This window comes from Vipera berus (genome assembly GCF_964194415.1).
Source record: "Vipera berus genome assembly, chromosome: 5".
Taxonomy (NCBI): Eukaryota; Metazoa; Chordata; class Lepidosauria; order Squamata; family Viperidae; genus Vipera; species Vipera berus.
The window spans coordinates 24,745,274-24,761,013 of NC_138207.1; the positions used below are offsets into that span (position 1 = coordinate 24,745,274).

The window sequence follows — 15,740 nt, forward strand, 5'->3', positions numbered from 1 at the left end:
TTTTACCCTACCCTATTCTATCTTAATTTGATGGTTGCTAAGACAATTTTTATTGATGGACCTTTTTCCTGCTGCTTTAGAGTATTTATTTATGTCTGAGAATTGCTTGGCTCAGCCCATTATATGTTCCAGGGAAGCACTATGATTCAGCAGCCATTGATCAAAATATTTCTTAGCTGCTGAGCAAATGATGAAATATGTAGCAGAAGAGTTAATACTTCAATTCATATAGCTCTAAGTAAAAGGTTGGTTAGTATTCTCACTTGTACTTCTGATATACTTTTCTTTCCAGCAAAACTCTTGCTATTATTGTGTGATAATAATAGCTTGTCAGCTTTAATCATTTGCCAGCATGAGCTTTATAGATTATGAAAGATGAGACTTGATGCATGTAATAAGAGAATGTCCACTTGTTGGATAGCATTTTCAAATGCCAAATATATGCTTGGGGCATTGATCTCCTCTCAGCCTGTTTCTTGGGAGGGAAAATATCAGCAAAATATTTATTTAACATACCGGTATAATGTTCTTATTTTATAGTTGATTGCTGGGATGGCCCAGATGGAGAACCAGTTGTGCATCATGGTTACACCCTTACTTCCAAAATACCTTTTAAAGATGTAATAGATGTAATAAACAAAAATGCCTTTACTAAGAATGAGTAAGTACAGTACATTCAGTAAGTAAACAATTACAGCAAATTTTATTTCTCAATCTTATTTCTTTAACAAAATATCCAATTTACTGTGTTGTAAGGTTTGCAAAGCAACCATGTATATATATATATATATTTGCAGGAAATGACTTTGTATTTAAAGGGATTTATTTTACAACGGTAAATGTCTTGAAGATTGTAGGTTGTAGGGTTGCATTTTTCAAACAGAGTTTCCCTTAATGTTTTAATTGCAGTTCCCAGAATTCTAGATATGAGGGCAGCCTGTGTAGATTATTGGGGTAGTGGTGGTTTCCTCCAGTATTTTGTAACCAGTCTTTGTCATAATTTTCTATTAAGATGGAAATAAAGAACCAACAAGTTTACTTTGGCTCCTGTTGATTGCATGAACACAACCATGCAATTTTCTTGATAACAGTATAGAAGTGGCTTGCTATACCTTTTCCCAGGATGTTTTTCAACTTCCTAATCTTGTCTATTGTTATCTTATTCCTTGATGATTTCTCTTCCAGAGAGCAACCAGCATGATCCTGCTTAGGTTTTAACTTAAAACATTATCAATTACCTGCTGAAACAGTTCTGCTCTCTAAGGCATTTTTCCCCTCACAGTATTAACTTCTGTGTCAGTTTAATCATATAGATAGGCCTTGACTTATGATCACAATTGACTTACAAATTTCTGTTGCTAAGTGAGATAGTTGTTAAGTGAGTTTTGCCCCATTTTACAACCTCTTGTGCCACAGTTGTTAAGTGAATCGCTGCAGTTGTCAAGTTAGCAACATGGCTGTTAAGTGAATCTGGCTTCCTCATTGACTTTGTTTGTCAGAAGATTGCAAAAGTGATCACATGACCCTGGGGCATGCCAGTTGCCAAGGATCTGAATTTTGATCACGTGACCATAGGGATGCTGCAAGGGTCGTAAGTGTGAAAAGTCGTGAGTCACTTTTATCAGTGCTGTTGTGACTTCAAACGGTCACTAAACAAATGGTTGTAAGTCCAGGACTACCTGTAACAGATGGGGAAGAAATGGAGCTATGTACTGTTTCCTTTCTTCCTATGTTATCCATGATTATCAAACCTGATTTCATGGAAAAATAAAATGGCTGAAGCCAAACCTCTGCTCAGTACAATTATCCCATTTCAAGCATCTCAGACAGAGGATGGTTTAGCCATTATTAAGCCTACTCAGTCAAGAGGAAGCAACTACCTTTTGTGATGATTGATTGAGCTCTTATAGGGAGTTTTTCTATCAAATTGGAATCTGCTTTAGTGAAATCTATTATTCCTTGTCCTGCACTATGAAAGGTAAAGAGAAGAAATCTTTTATCTTCTATATGACATTCTTTTAGAAGTTTGACAAATTTGTAGTTCCCTGGATCTTCCACCTCTCCTTTTTTGAAGATGTTCATCTGATGCTACAAGTGCTCCAGTACTCCAGGATTTTTCAGAGCTAATACATATAATTTTTGCTAGTCCTTTATTAAAATTTCTTCAGTATCATAGATTGTAATTCATAGATTGTAATTTAATTAATTCTAAGTAAATATACATTATTAGACCACATGTTGGTCTAATGCTTATTCTTTATCTTTCTCCTCATAATTATCTGTAGCAACACATATCTTCTTGTTCAATTAGAATAGAGGTGGAAGGGACCTTGGAGGTCTTCTAATCCAATCCCCTGCTCAAGCATTTCAGAGAGGTGTCTGTCCAGTCTTTTCTTAAAAACCTCCAGTGATGAAGCACCCACAACTTCTGAAGGCAAGCTGTTCCACTGGTTAATTGTCCACAATGTTAGGAAGTTCCTCCTTAGTTCTAGATTGCTTCTCTCCTTGATTAAATTCCATGCATTGTTTCTTGTCTTGTCCTCTGGTGGTTTGGAAAATAAGTTGACCCCCTCTTCTTTATGGCAGTCCCTCAAATACTGGAATACTGCTATGATGTCACTCCTAGTCTTTCTTTTCTCTAGACTGGCCATATCCAATTCCTGCAACCATTCTTCGGTTGAAGAAGATTAAGCCAAAAGAGGAGTCGAATAATTCATCCTTTTCTTTCTTACCCATTAGTATCTTTCTGTTCTCAGTGAGTAACTGGTAGATTGATTGTTTTCTTTGGAACTTCCAGGAGATAAACCTATTCACAGAAATTAAAAAAATAGTGGTGCACTGCAGTGGTTTTGATATTTTCAAAATATGATTTCCCTCTCATTTTTAGGTTTCCAATTATATTGTCTATTGAAAATCACTGTAATGTTCAACAGCAAAAGAAAATTGCCCAGTACCTGAAGGAGATTTTTGGTGACAAGCTAGATTTGACCTCTGTGAAGACCGGGGATCTCAAGCAGCTTCCAAGTCCTCAGAGTTTGAAAGGCAAAATCTTAGTCAAGGTAAACAGTGACAAAGAGTGGCCTGCTGGAAAACTGTAATTTCAATCTTATATCTACCTTTGTTTTTCTTTTCAGATTCTGTCTACAAATGAGATGTCTCCTCCAGAATCATTTTGCGTGTGCATGTGGGGTTCTTCTGTTAACCTGAAGTCCCAAATAGTGTCTGTAAAGTGTCAAGGACCATTCCCAAAAGTGGGCAATACCATGGTCTATTTGGGGAGGGTTTTAAGGAGCAAACCTTAAGCATATGCATGTCTCCAGATATTCATTTAGGAGACTCTTAAATTTCCAGCTCTGAAAATGCAAAAGAAAGAAAGGATTGGCATTTTTAAAATATTCCTTATCAGGAGAGCTCTGAAGCAGGGCGCAAAAATGATACTGAAGGGTTATGTATGGCCCCAGACTCTACATTTTACATTCATGTTCATACATTACTGTACATGAACCATGAATATCTCTATTGAAGGAGAGACCATCACCATACAATGTAATATCTCCCTGTTGAAGAAGACAAAAATGCCCAAGTTTAGTTTTTTTAAAAAATCCTGCTTCCTTATAATTTACTATTTATATTTTATTTCTGCTCTTCAAAACATTACACAAAACATTAAGTAGATGGAAGACTTTCACATATTTGAAGCTATTCAAGTTAATACTTAATTATTTCATTATTAATATTTCATGAAGTCCTTTCATCTACAAATTAATACTTTCATTTAGGTAAAGTTGAATTGCCAGTGCATCAGATTTCCCAACATGAATATTTTTGACAACATTTAATCACAGTGTTTATTCAAAATAAGAGCTTTTTTGTATCATTTACAGTAATCCAGCATTTGGGATGCATACAATGTATTGGTTGTTATTTATACTTGAATGTATTTAGTTCATATACAGTATGAAATCATGATTGACAATGATGATGGTCAATGCACATACCCACTGAAAAAAACCCGGTAAAGTTTTGTCCACTTTTCTAGGCCACCCATAGCTTCCTTATTTGGCTCTTAGATTAACCAGTTATCAACATCCTTGTAGCAGCCTTCTCCAACCTTGCAGAGGTGGAGGCTTCAGCTTCCAGAATTCTAAACAATGGATAACCTCCTTTTGGAATTCTAGACAAAAAACACCATTCCTTTTTTAGGGGACCCAAATTAGGGAAAACTTAGATGAAAAGCAGAACCAGCAAACTGTCACCCTTTACTTTTTGTGAAAGAGAATTTGTGGCAACTATTTTATATTTATTTTGAATTCTCTCCTGTGGGAGTGTGCCATCTATATCTGATGACTTTCTAACACTAGAGATCTTTCCGCAAGCTTCTGCCCTTTGATACTTCTAAAGAAGAGGCTTTAGTGGGGTGAAATGGAACACTACAGACTGAGTGAGCCCCATGCCAGATCTGTGCTTCCTGAAAGTGTCTTTTAATTGACTGGGTGCATTTCAATTTCATGTGATTCTGCTTAGTACAAGTGTTATTGCGGTGGTGATAAAAAGATTACAAAAAAGGGGATGGGAACAGTATCTTCTGTAGAACAGTACATTTTTATTGGAATTTGGAACTAATCAAAATTGGGTGAGTCAGGTCAGCATACCTTGTAACAAGCAGGTTTAATTTCCTGAAGATCAATCTCAGTCAGACTTTTTATTAACAAAATGTTTTGCCAAATCTCTGTTAATTAGCTCCTGCAAGTAACACACTGCTGCCCTAAATAATAATACAAAGTTTGTACCAAACGCTTTTTCAACTTGCCATAACTGTTTGTCTGATGGAAAAGGACACTTAGATCCATTACGATGCAGTTATGAAGACAAAATCTTGATACACAAAGAATGAAATAATTAAGAGTTCTGGCACATAATTTTCAGTTACCCATTTATTTGTCTGAAATAGCCTATAATACAAATGATATTATTGCTTATGGAGATCCATAGTGCAATTTATTGTTTTTCCCTCACTGTTTTGTTTATATGATTGATTGATTTCTGACATGTTTGTGTAATATAATCCTTGTTAGAATTTCTAATTAGGTTTCTTGGGGAAGCATATAAAAACATTAAAAATGCAGCACAGTATAAAAAATATAGCTGAGATAATAGCTGGATGAGGTTATGTAGGCCACCAAATTCAACTCCTTGCTCAATACAAAAATTGATAAGAAAGTATTCCCAATGAGCATAATTTAAACTCATACTATACAGACGTGGTTTAAAACTTTTAGTATTCCCCAAATCCCTCGCAGTGACTACTTTTGGGTGTTGGTTTGAGGAGTCATTTAAAAATCTAGGAAAATAATAAACTTTTATCCTGCTATTGAAAAAACTATAAACTAGGTCTGCCTTTTTAGGAGGCCATTCTGCAAATGTTGTGCCAACAGTGAAAATGCAACTCTTTCTATGCACCTGACAAATGTCTCTTTAAAGAGGTGTACAGAAAGTGGTTTAATTTTTTTAAAATAGATTTAACACAATAACAGTTTTAATGGATCTTGGAGGTCATCTAGTCCAGCCCTCTGCTCAGGCAGGAAACCCTATACCATTTCAGACAAATGGTTGTCCAGTCTCTTCTTAAAAACCTTTAGTGTTGGAGCACTCACAACTTCTGGAGGCAAGTCATTCCACTGATTAATTGTTCTGATTTTTCAGAGTAATCTGAAGATCCAGATAAGTATATATAGGAGCTTTTGAAGCTATGTTAAAATATTAACAGTTTGAGATTGGCCTAGGAATGCATTGAAGTTGATAACATTTAGCCATTTAATTTCCTTTAGCGGCTTTGGGATTCTATTAGATGTAGAGTTTTCTGGTGATTACTATATATAATTCTTCTGCCTTATGCTTAAACTGTTTCAATAGATGGCAGTATCTTGCCTACCTTTATCAGTTATATGCTTGTAATTTATTTTATCAGCCATGATAGTTAAGTAGGGCCTTAGATATGAAATCTCAGTGAATTCAGTTTTTGCAGGAAAGTTGAACCATGCCAGCAGAAGGTATTGACAGAAAACTGCATGATTGGATTCATGCAGTCATTAGGAATTTAACTTAAGGGAACCTTTGCCTTTTATATCTGAACTGGGTGGAAGCTGTTTATTTACATCCAGGCAAACGTTTTGGAAAAGCTGTTTATTACTCACCCTGAGATATTACTCACCCTGTTACTTTGCCAGCAGTAAGCCAAATAGAGGCTGATTGGAGCACATCTTTCTAATGGACAATTATCCTGCTCATTCATGCTGTTAAAAGGGAATAATTTTCATCCAGTTTTTTATTCAGACAAGCATGTCTCTCCAGTTTCTAACCCTGATAAACGTATTTCCAAGATCATATGTTTAGGAAGTTCTGAATTAAAAAAAATTGATTGAAGGGTAGCCAGAGCTCATATCTGTGAGGCTTGACTTCTGAAAGGATACGACAGTATGTGACTGGTGTACCATTTGGAGCCATTTGGATGGAAGTGCAGAATACACTTTTTGCTAATAATGATTTCTTAGGTCACCTTTAAATTTCATAGTAAAATGTGCTGCAAATCAGCAGTCTGTTACAGGGAGCTGCATGGTCTGTGCACCTCCTTAATGGTCCTCTTTTTTTCTTGCCTATATTGGCTGTCAGAGGTCAGCATTTGTCTTTGTCTCTTCAATATTAACCATAACCTTCTCATAGAACAGAACAAAAGAGCCCAACAAAGATGAGTAGGAAACAGCCATCAATCCTTTTATCAAAACCCATTGCAAAGAGCTGCTCAGGGAGAATTAGGTTGTGGAGGTGAAAAAGGATTTTCTGAAGAGCTAAGCTCTCCATGAATTTACTTTTTAAAGACGTTCTTACTCTATCAGCTGTTAAATCCTGATACCCTTTTTGTCAACTGTACAAGAGAAATATGGGGAGTCTAGAACTATTAATCAAGGTTATGTTGTAGTTTTATCATTATGCCTGTCATGGGTTCTTTTCAACTACATCCAGCTTGGTGTCTCAAGTCACAAAAGAACCAATAACAACACAGGTTCCTAAACAACACCCACAAGACTCATGTACTCATATACTATTATTCACTACTCATTCTTCTCCACTCTTCCCCACTGCTATTTCTACTCCAGCTACTGCTACTCCAAAATACCTTAAACTGAACTGCTTTGACTCAGGGTGGATAATGATGATTTTTAAAAAATTGGATTTGTTTGATTTAAATCGGATTTTTTTATGTTTATCAAATTTATTTTAATAAAATGTTTTTGGAGTAAAATTCTATCTAAATATAGTTTTATATTTAAGATACATTAATAATTTAGTTTATTCAGCATGAAATGGAGCTTAGTTATGTAGCGTGAGGCTGTATATTCTGCACTTCAATGAAGCCAGGCTCTACAAGTTGAGATAACATGCACTGTATTTGCATTCACACATGAGATAAATCGTAAAGCAAAGTTCAGGAATATTCCTTTATCCCATTGTTTTGCCAATCCATGTACACTACAAACTGTATGATATTTTTTGAAGAGAAATGTATCTGTACCAGGCTCTAAGTGTTTTAATTAAATAAAAGAATTTGAGTAATTCTCCAACTATGTGTGATTAACCTATTAACCTAAAATCGGTTCTGATATCATTGTTTTACTAACCTGACAGCTTATTATTCTAAATAGGAAACCTTCATTTTGTTTGCAAATAATAATATTAAAGATTCTAACTACCAGCAAGAATAAGTCCTTACATTTAAAGAGCACTTGTCATTTCAGATCCATCATGGCAGCGCCTGTTAGCAGGCATCCACTCATCTGTTGCCTGCCATGCCCCTCACCTTGTTGTGTCACTGTCGCATCACCAGCAGTCCCATTAAAGTGAATGGGACTGTCAGTGAATGAATCCACCCTGCTTTGACTTTAAACCCTTCCATAGTATCTCCTACCACCATTATCTGTTGATCTGCTTGTTCTTTGGTTTTAACCAATGGGACCATCTCCGTCTTCCTAAACATGCTCACTCTTTTCCTTTTCCTTTTTCTATTAAATGAGAACAGACTAACATCTTCTATTCAGTATATTTGATATACTTCAGATATTTCCAGTACAATTGATTTGATGCACCCTCATCAATATACTTTTCATGGAATTTCTAGACTTTTATTTAATTACTGAGTTCTAAAATGAAGTACAACTGTTTGATGGAAATTTAGTGCTTAACCAACTTTTTATGGCCTTAACCAACAAGTATTAAGGAAATGATTGAACTAGACCAGGGGTAGGCAACCTTGGCTCTTTTATGACTCGTGGACTTCAACTCCCAGAATACCTGAGCCAGCATTATGCCTAAAAATGTATGAATCTAAAAATGTATGAACTAGTCCCTGTCAAGAGATGCTCATGAAGAGAGACCTACTTGTTGCAGATTGGGGAAGGGAGTAGAAATAGGCTGAGTTACATTTTATGTAAAGTTGCTTCAATCACAGAGCATTTTAAAGCCCTGGAAATTCCCTTTTATTGATTTAGTTCCCAGTTTAAGATTGATTATGGCTTTTCAAGACTTTAGACAGTTGGGTTTTGTCTTATTTATAGGAATGATTTATCACAGCTGTATAGAACTCTAGGCTGTGCACTATATCCAAATTAGCAAATGCCACTAAATTAATAAAACAAAGTATATAAAGTATAATATACATCTAGAAGTGTACAAAATTATGTGCCTAAGTAATGAAAGAGATGTACTTTTTCAAATGTGTCAGCTTGTTCTTTAAAGAAAGACTGTGGCGCTAATTAGAAAGTTTTAAAAATAGGATAAGATAAATTAATGGAAAATAAAAGGTTGATTGTCATTAATGGCTATATATTGAATTCAGACTATGAATACTAATTACAAGGGAACATATTATATTAATTTTTGCTTGTGAACTTCCCAGGAGGCATCTGACTGGAATACCCATCCCTGAATCTGATCTATTTTTGGTCTGATTCAGCAAGTCTCTTGTTATACTATGCTGTTAAGCATACAAGTATGTGATATCCTATGCTCAGAAGTCCTAGAAACAAGTGTTCTATATCAGAGGTCTCCAACTTTTCTGGGCTCACGGACCAGAGGGAAGGAGAGCAGCTTCAAAATTGCATGGGGCCACACACACTGGTGTGGCACTTGTGGCCCTGTTCACGCATGCCGTGCGCATGCATGAATGGCTGTGCACCCCATGATGGGTAGTGGCCCATTCAAGCATGTGGAAGTGGGGCCACAGGCACGAATGGGGGGAATGCATACTCATGCATATATGCACTGGCCAGCCATTTCCATGGCCCGCTGGCCAAGAGCCTGCAGCCCACTCCCAGGCCATGGCCCATAGGTTGGGGATCCCTGTTCTATATGCTATGCAGAATATGTATCTGGCTTTAAATGGGAAAGGATTCTGCAAAAGTGATTGAGAAACTAGCATGAACAAAAGGTGGAATCTTCAGTCACTTAAAGTGATGCTTTTGGGACAAAACACCCCCCTATCTTGAATTTACAGGATCATACATTACCAAGGGAAGGATTACTTAGAATATATATATCAGAGAAAGTGAACGGTTTGTTTATTTTAATTTAGATAACAGAGTGTAGGAAAACATTGACAGTTTCATTATTTAAAAGCTACTGGAATAAAACTGGACATTAGTACCTGTTTTACCATAATTTTCTAAGTAATATTTTCATATAATGCTATTGTGCATATCATTGGATCTGTTTAGATTTCTAAAGTACATTTATTGTAAGCTGTTATTTTTTGCTGAATAAGTTAAAAGTTAAAAATCTCACATCAGAATTGCAAATTTTAAAAAATATATTGTTATTTTCATTTTCAGGGTAAAAAGCTCCCATATAGTCTTGGTGCAGATGTTGAAGAAGGAGAGGTATCTGATGAAGACAGTGCTGATGAAATTGAAGATGATTGCAAGTTAAATTTTTCTTATGTAAGTGCATTTTAATACATCTAGTATGTTTTCTGATGATGGCTTAAATCTCAATTTTCCCACATTGTCTAAATAGTGATGTAACACTTCTATTCCCCCTTAATATATGACATATAAAGTAGATACAGCGAGAACCAAAATTCAGTGTAACTTAATGAAGTGACTTTGAAATTAGTGACTTTCCGGATAAGCCTGAGTAGTTTTCTTGACAAGGTGGAAATAACCTGTCATTGCTTTTCTGGATTGCTTTTTCAATCCAGAGGTAGAAAGGATCATGAGGAAGCTAAGCTCCACTATATCCTTATTGGACCCGTGCCCCTCCTGGCTGGTTTATTCGGCTCGGGATGGGACACGAGGCTGGATCCATGCAGTGGTAACTGCTTCATTGAAAGAGGGCAGTTTCCCCGCAGCCTTGAAAGAAGCGGTGGTGAGACCCCTCCTCAAAAAGCCTTCCCTGGACCCAGCTGTTTTAAACAACTTTCGCCCGGTCTCCAACCTTCGCTTTCTTGCGAAGGTTGTTGAGAGCGTAGTGGCACATCAGCTTCCTCTGTTCCTAGAAGATACTGATTATCTAGACCCGTACCAATCGGGTTTCAGGCCCGGACACAGCACGGAGACGGCATTGGTCGCCCTGATGAATGATCTCTGGCGGGCTCGGGACAGGGGTCATTCCTCTGTCCTGGTCCTATTAGACCTCTCTGCGGCTTTTGATACCATCGACCATGGTATCTTACTTCGGCGTCTCAGGAGATTGGGAGTGGGAGGCACTGTTCTTCAGTGGTTCTCCTCCTACCTTCTGGAACGTTCACAGTGGGTGTTGGCGGGTGACCAGAGATCGACCCCGAGGCCTCTCATTTATGGAGTTCCTCAGGGGTCGGTCCTCTCACCTCTCCTGTTTAACATCTATATGAAGCCGCTAGGTGAGATCATCCGTGGTTTTGGAGTGGGTTATCATCAGTATGCTGATGACACCCAGCTTTTCATCTCGACCCCAAACCACATCAGTGATGCCCTTGACGTGATGTCCCGTTGCCTGGAAGCGGTCCGGGAATGGATGGGGAGGTACAGGCTTCAACTCAACCCGGACAAGACTGAATGGCTGTACATACCGGCATGTCAGGATATTCAGAGTATTCCATCCCTTAATATTGGGGGCGAGTTACTGCCCCCCGTAGATAGGGCTCGCAACCTGGGTGTCCTCCTAGATTCACAGCTCTCCTTAGAAGATCACATAGGAGCTGTGACTAGGGGGGCTTTCACTCAGGTTCGTCTGGTGCGCCAGCTACGACCCTATCTGGACCTGGATGCCTTACGTACAGTCACCCATGCACTTGTGACCTCTCGTCTTGACTACTGCAACGCTCTTTACATGGGGCTGCCCTTGAGAATCACTCGGAAGCTTCAGCTGGTACAGAGTGCAGCTGCACGGACGCTTTTGGGGGCTCCCCGATACTCCCATATTACACCTCTGCTTCGTGAGCTGCACTGGCTTCCAGTTGCCTTCCGGGTGAAATTCAAGGTGCTAGTGATGACATACAAAGCCCTACATGGCATGGGTCCGGAATACCTACGGGAGCACCTACTGCCAGCGTCAACACCCCTCCGTCCTGTGTGCTCCCACAGAGAGGGCCTCCTCAGGGTGCCACCGGTCAGAGAATGCTGGCTGGTGACCCCCAGGGGGAGAGCATTCTCGGTGGGTGTGCCAATCCTCTGGAACTGCTTACCAGCCGAAATCCGGATGGCCCCCGACCTTCGCACCTTTCGGCGAGATTTAAAAACCTATCTATTCCAGAAAGCCGGCCTGGCCTGATAGATTTGGGGTTTTATTTGTAGATCTGGGGTTTTATTTGTTTTATTGTTGGTTTATTGTATACTTACTTTGCTCTGTACACCGCCCTGAGTCCTCCGGGAGAAGGGCGGTATATAAAACGAATAAATAAATAAAATAAATAAATAAATTTACCAGGCTAGATTACAACTATAGGATTTCCTGTTGATCTTTTATCCAAGTGGTTAGATCTGACTCTGCTTGTACCAGATACCCTGATTACGTTATCTTGCCATTTCACAAACCCCAAAAAGATCTATTTTGGAAAATAGGAAGGAATTAAAAAAAATCTATCTAGCAACACCAAGGATACCTGCTGTTTATATCGAATAATTCCAAGGTGTCACTCCTAGATATGTGTTCTTCCTGCCTTTTTGAATTAGGAGCTATGTGGCTACATCTGTCCTGTGTGCTGTTTTTTCTGCTATGAGAATCAGACATGTTCCCATCATACCTTCTGAACCCAGATAAAAGTAGCCAGGCACTACTATCATTTGAAATTTGGTTTAATTTACTGCAATTTTAATGTAATTAACTTCAAAATTACAGGAATTAAATGCCATTAGTATTATTACTTCCAATATATGTAATAATGCTGTCATCATGAAAAATATGATGATTCAGCAGCAGCATGTTTCAGAGATGCTCCAGAAATGTGTGAAACACTTATCTAAGAGTTAGAGAAATTAATAATAACAATAACAATAATTGCATGTTGAAATAGAACAACTGTGGCAAAAGAAAGCAAAGATAGTACCAATAATAATAGATTCCTTGGTTGCAATCCGAAAACATCTGGAACACCACTTCAATACCTTCAACCTTTGGAAAACCATTAGACTATTGCAAGAGCAGCTTTACTTGGAACAGTTTACGTTCTGTGATGATATCTTTAATCCCATAAACATAACTGCTTTTCTCAGGTTTTTGAGAAGGGTTTGATAGGTGGATAAAAATGCTAGATCCAGTCTAAACATCTCACTGATTGAGTGACCAACCACAATATTTCATGAACTACCTGTATTAAATATTATTAGAATGCCAAATAATAAATATAAGTATAAATTACACCACTGGGTAACTTATTTTCTTCAGCAACCTATGCTGACTTTCCCATCAAAAATTAAATTGTAAACCTCTTGAGGTAGAGGCATATCTTTGATAGAGCTATGTAAAATGTGGATATTTGGTTATGATGTGAATATTTGATTTGATTTTATAAAATATTCAAATGTCCTTTGGTAAATGAAGTCTGGATTAAATGAAGATGGACGTAGGCATGACATATAAATTTATACTTTATTATCTTCATTTACATCTCCATCTCTGTCTACATCCTACCCCAATTTCATAGTCCAGGGTAAAATGAATCAGACTTGGATGAGTCTGAAGAGATTTCTAATTTATACTTCCAGATAAAATTCTACTGAATACTATGCAAATCTAAATGCTCACATTGCTGTGTGCATTTATTTTCTATGTCTTTTCTGTATCATTTTGGTTGAGCTGTGTGTAAAGAAAGGCCTTAGTGTAGACAGGAGCTCTGCTTCTGAGAAAGCCCAAAGGGAAGTGTTATTTTATGAATGCCATTGGTATTAAGGAGATGGTGGGAAGATAAGAAGGCTACAGACCACTGGGGAGGAATTTCTACAGAGAAAGGCAAAACAATTCATATTCTTCCCTTGGCCACCTTATAACAGAATTGCAAGAATACCACACTCCACCCTAAGAATTTCTCCAACATTCTCTTTTTGTTGAAAGAATGTCAAATTCTCTTTGATCAAGTTGAATGATAATTTATAGGGAAAACTTTAGTTTTTACTTGGCACTCATAAAAAGCCATTTGTAATAGATTGCAGCCAGGGCTTTTTTTCTCATAGAACGCTCAGAACGGAGTTCCGGCACCTTTTTTGGATGAAACCTTGTAGGGTAGGCAAGGCAGGTTGTGTAACATGTGTGAGTTCCGGAACCTTTTTCTTTTACAAAAAAAGCCCTGATTGCAGCATATTTCATAGTCTTCGATTATACCCAAAGGAAATAAAGGAAATGATCAAGCAGTGTTGCTGTCTGTTAATCTGCAGTTGCTATCTCAGATATTTTCTATATGAAACAAAAAAGGTAAATTGTTTTCTTGATCTAACTTACTTAAAAAGAAAGGCAATAGAATATATAAGAAACAATTCATTGAAATGGGTCAATACGTTTCCCAACTCTGTTTGCCTTTTATTAAAAAAAAATCAGTCAACATTTTTTATTGTTGCTTATTGATCTCTTTCAGAGTAACGGCACAACAGAGCATCAGATAGAGTCTTTTATAAGAAAAAAACTTGAATCATTACTCAAAGAGTCTCAAATCAGAGACAAAGAAGATACTGATAGCTTCACTGTGAGGGCACTTTTAAAGGCAACACATGAGGGTTTAAATGTGAACTTTAAACAGGTACGTTTTTCTTATTCTTCTGAGAATATCTGTTGCTGATATTCTGACATATACTTATAATTGATTGCAGAAGTCACATAAAAAGTAGCTGTTCTTTTGGTCATCATGTGTTTATTTGTATCCTGCCTTTTTTATTTTTATAAATAAGGTGGCAAACATATCCAACTTACCTTACTCCTCCTGTTTTTCCCACAACAACAAACCTGTGAGATGAGTTGGTCTGAGAGACTATGATTGGCCTAAGGTCACCCAACTGGCTTTCATGCCTAAGGCAGGATTACAATTCACAACCACCCACTTTCTAGCCTGGTGCTTTAACCATTAGAAGTGTACATACAAGAGAGATGACCCTTACTTTAAAAAGGGAGATAAATTATTATTTCCATTGTTCCTCCCAAATAAAGAGCTTTTGTTGCAAAATAAAAACAAAATCAAAAGAGTTGGACTCCATTTCTTTTAACTGTACTGTTTGAGCAGAAGGTTGGACTATATGACTTAAATCTATTATTCTGTTTTTTTATTTCCAAGAAACCAGAACTTGCTTTAAAAAAATCTTTATTATTTTAAATACCAAAATAGTAAGCCTGTGTATTGTGCAAATGGCTATTTTATCTTTTTTGAAATCTTTGAAAGTTTTCAGTGACGGAAGCCCACAACTTCAGGATGCCGGCTGTTCCATTGCTTAGGAGCTCTTAGGATTTTCCTTATTTCAAGTCTGGACCTGTCATGCTAAAACGTCTACATACTGGTTCAAATGCTGTTGAGCAAGGATCCACACCCTCTTACTTGCTCTTTCAGTCACTCAGAGAATTATTGTTTCAGTGTGAATATAGCCTTCGGTCACATGTATGTGTGATTTTCTCCTTTATACTCTTATTTTTATATGCTTGGTGCCACCTTGGAGTTTCCAAGTAGTGTGTGAAGAATGCAGATGACTCGACTGAGAGCATGTATTAATAAAGAATTTCCCACATTGTATAACCTGCATCCTAAACTGGAAATGAATATCTGGAATTAATGTTTAGTGTATAAAGTTTGGCTAAGTCTAGAAAATGGGCAGGGAAAAATCATTCCTTGTTCTTCACCAAAAAGTGAATGGATAATAGATTCTTGTTGTTGGCCACATATTATATAATGGAAACAACTTGCACTGTGAATATCTGAGGGAATGCATCTCAGTGGCTTTTTCAGCTGTTTACCCTAGGGAGTCTCTTTTGTGTGAAACTCAGATGGGCTAGAACTATGACTCTGGTTTGCCTTTTCTATTTATCTCAGAATGGTGTTAAAGTAGAATTCAAATGAGATGTGATGGTTATGAGACAAGGATGAAGCCTCAGTAGATCTTAAAATTATTCCTGTGAGCAAGTGAGAATCCTTTGCAGTTAGAATCTGTTGCTTCTTTTTGACTCTTCATGTTCTGTTAGTTTAAGCCAGAGAAGAGATTGACTTAGAAAATTAGTGTTAGGGCAGGAATCTGGCGAAT

At 37.4% G+C, this 15,740-nt stretch overlaps 1 protein-coding gene across 1 annotated transcript in view; it reads left to right on the forward strand.

The window, feature by feature from the left end:
- PLCH1 (phospholipase C eta 1) overlaps window positions 1-15,740 on the forward strand; it is a gene marked incomplete at its 3' end in the record, with an annotated part of 129,471 nt that overhangs the window by 78,652 nt on the left and 35,079 nt on the right. The window contains exons 9-12 of the mRNA XM_081329596.1: window positions 541-661; window positions 2,888-3,059; window positions 9,882-9,989; window positions 14,096-14,257. Of these exons, the coding sequence (XP_081185722.1) occupies window positions 541-661; window positions 2,888-3,059; window positions 9,882-9,989; window positions 14,096-14,257 (563 nt within the window). The remainder of the gene's footprint in view (window positions 1-540; window positions 662-2,887; window positions 3,060-9,881; window positions 9,990-14,095; window positions 14,258-15,740) is intronic.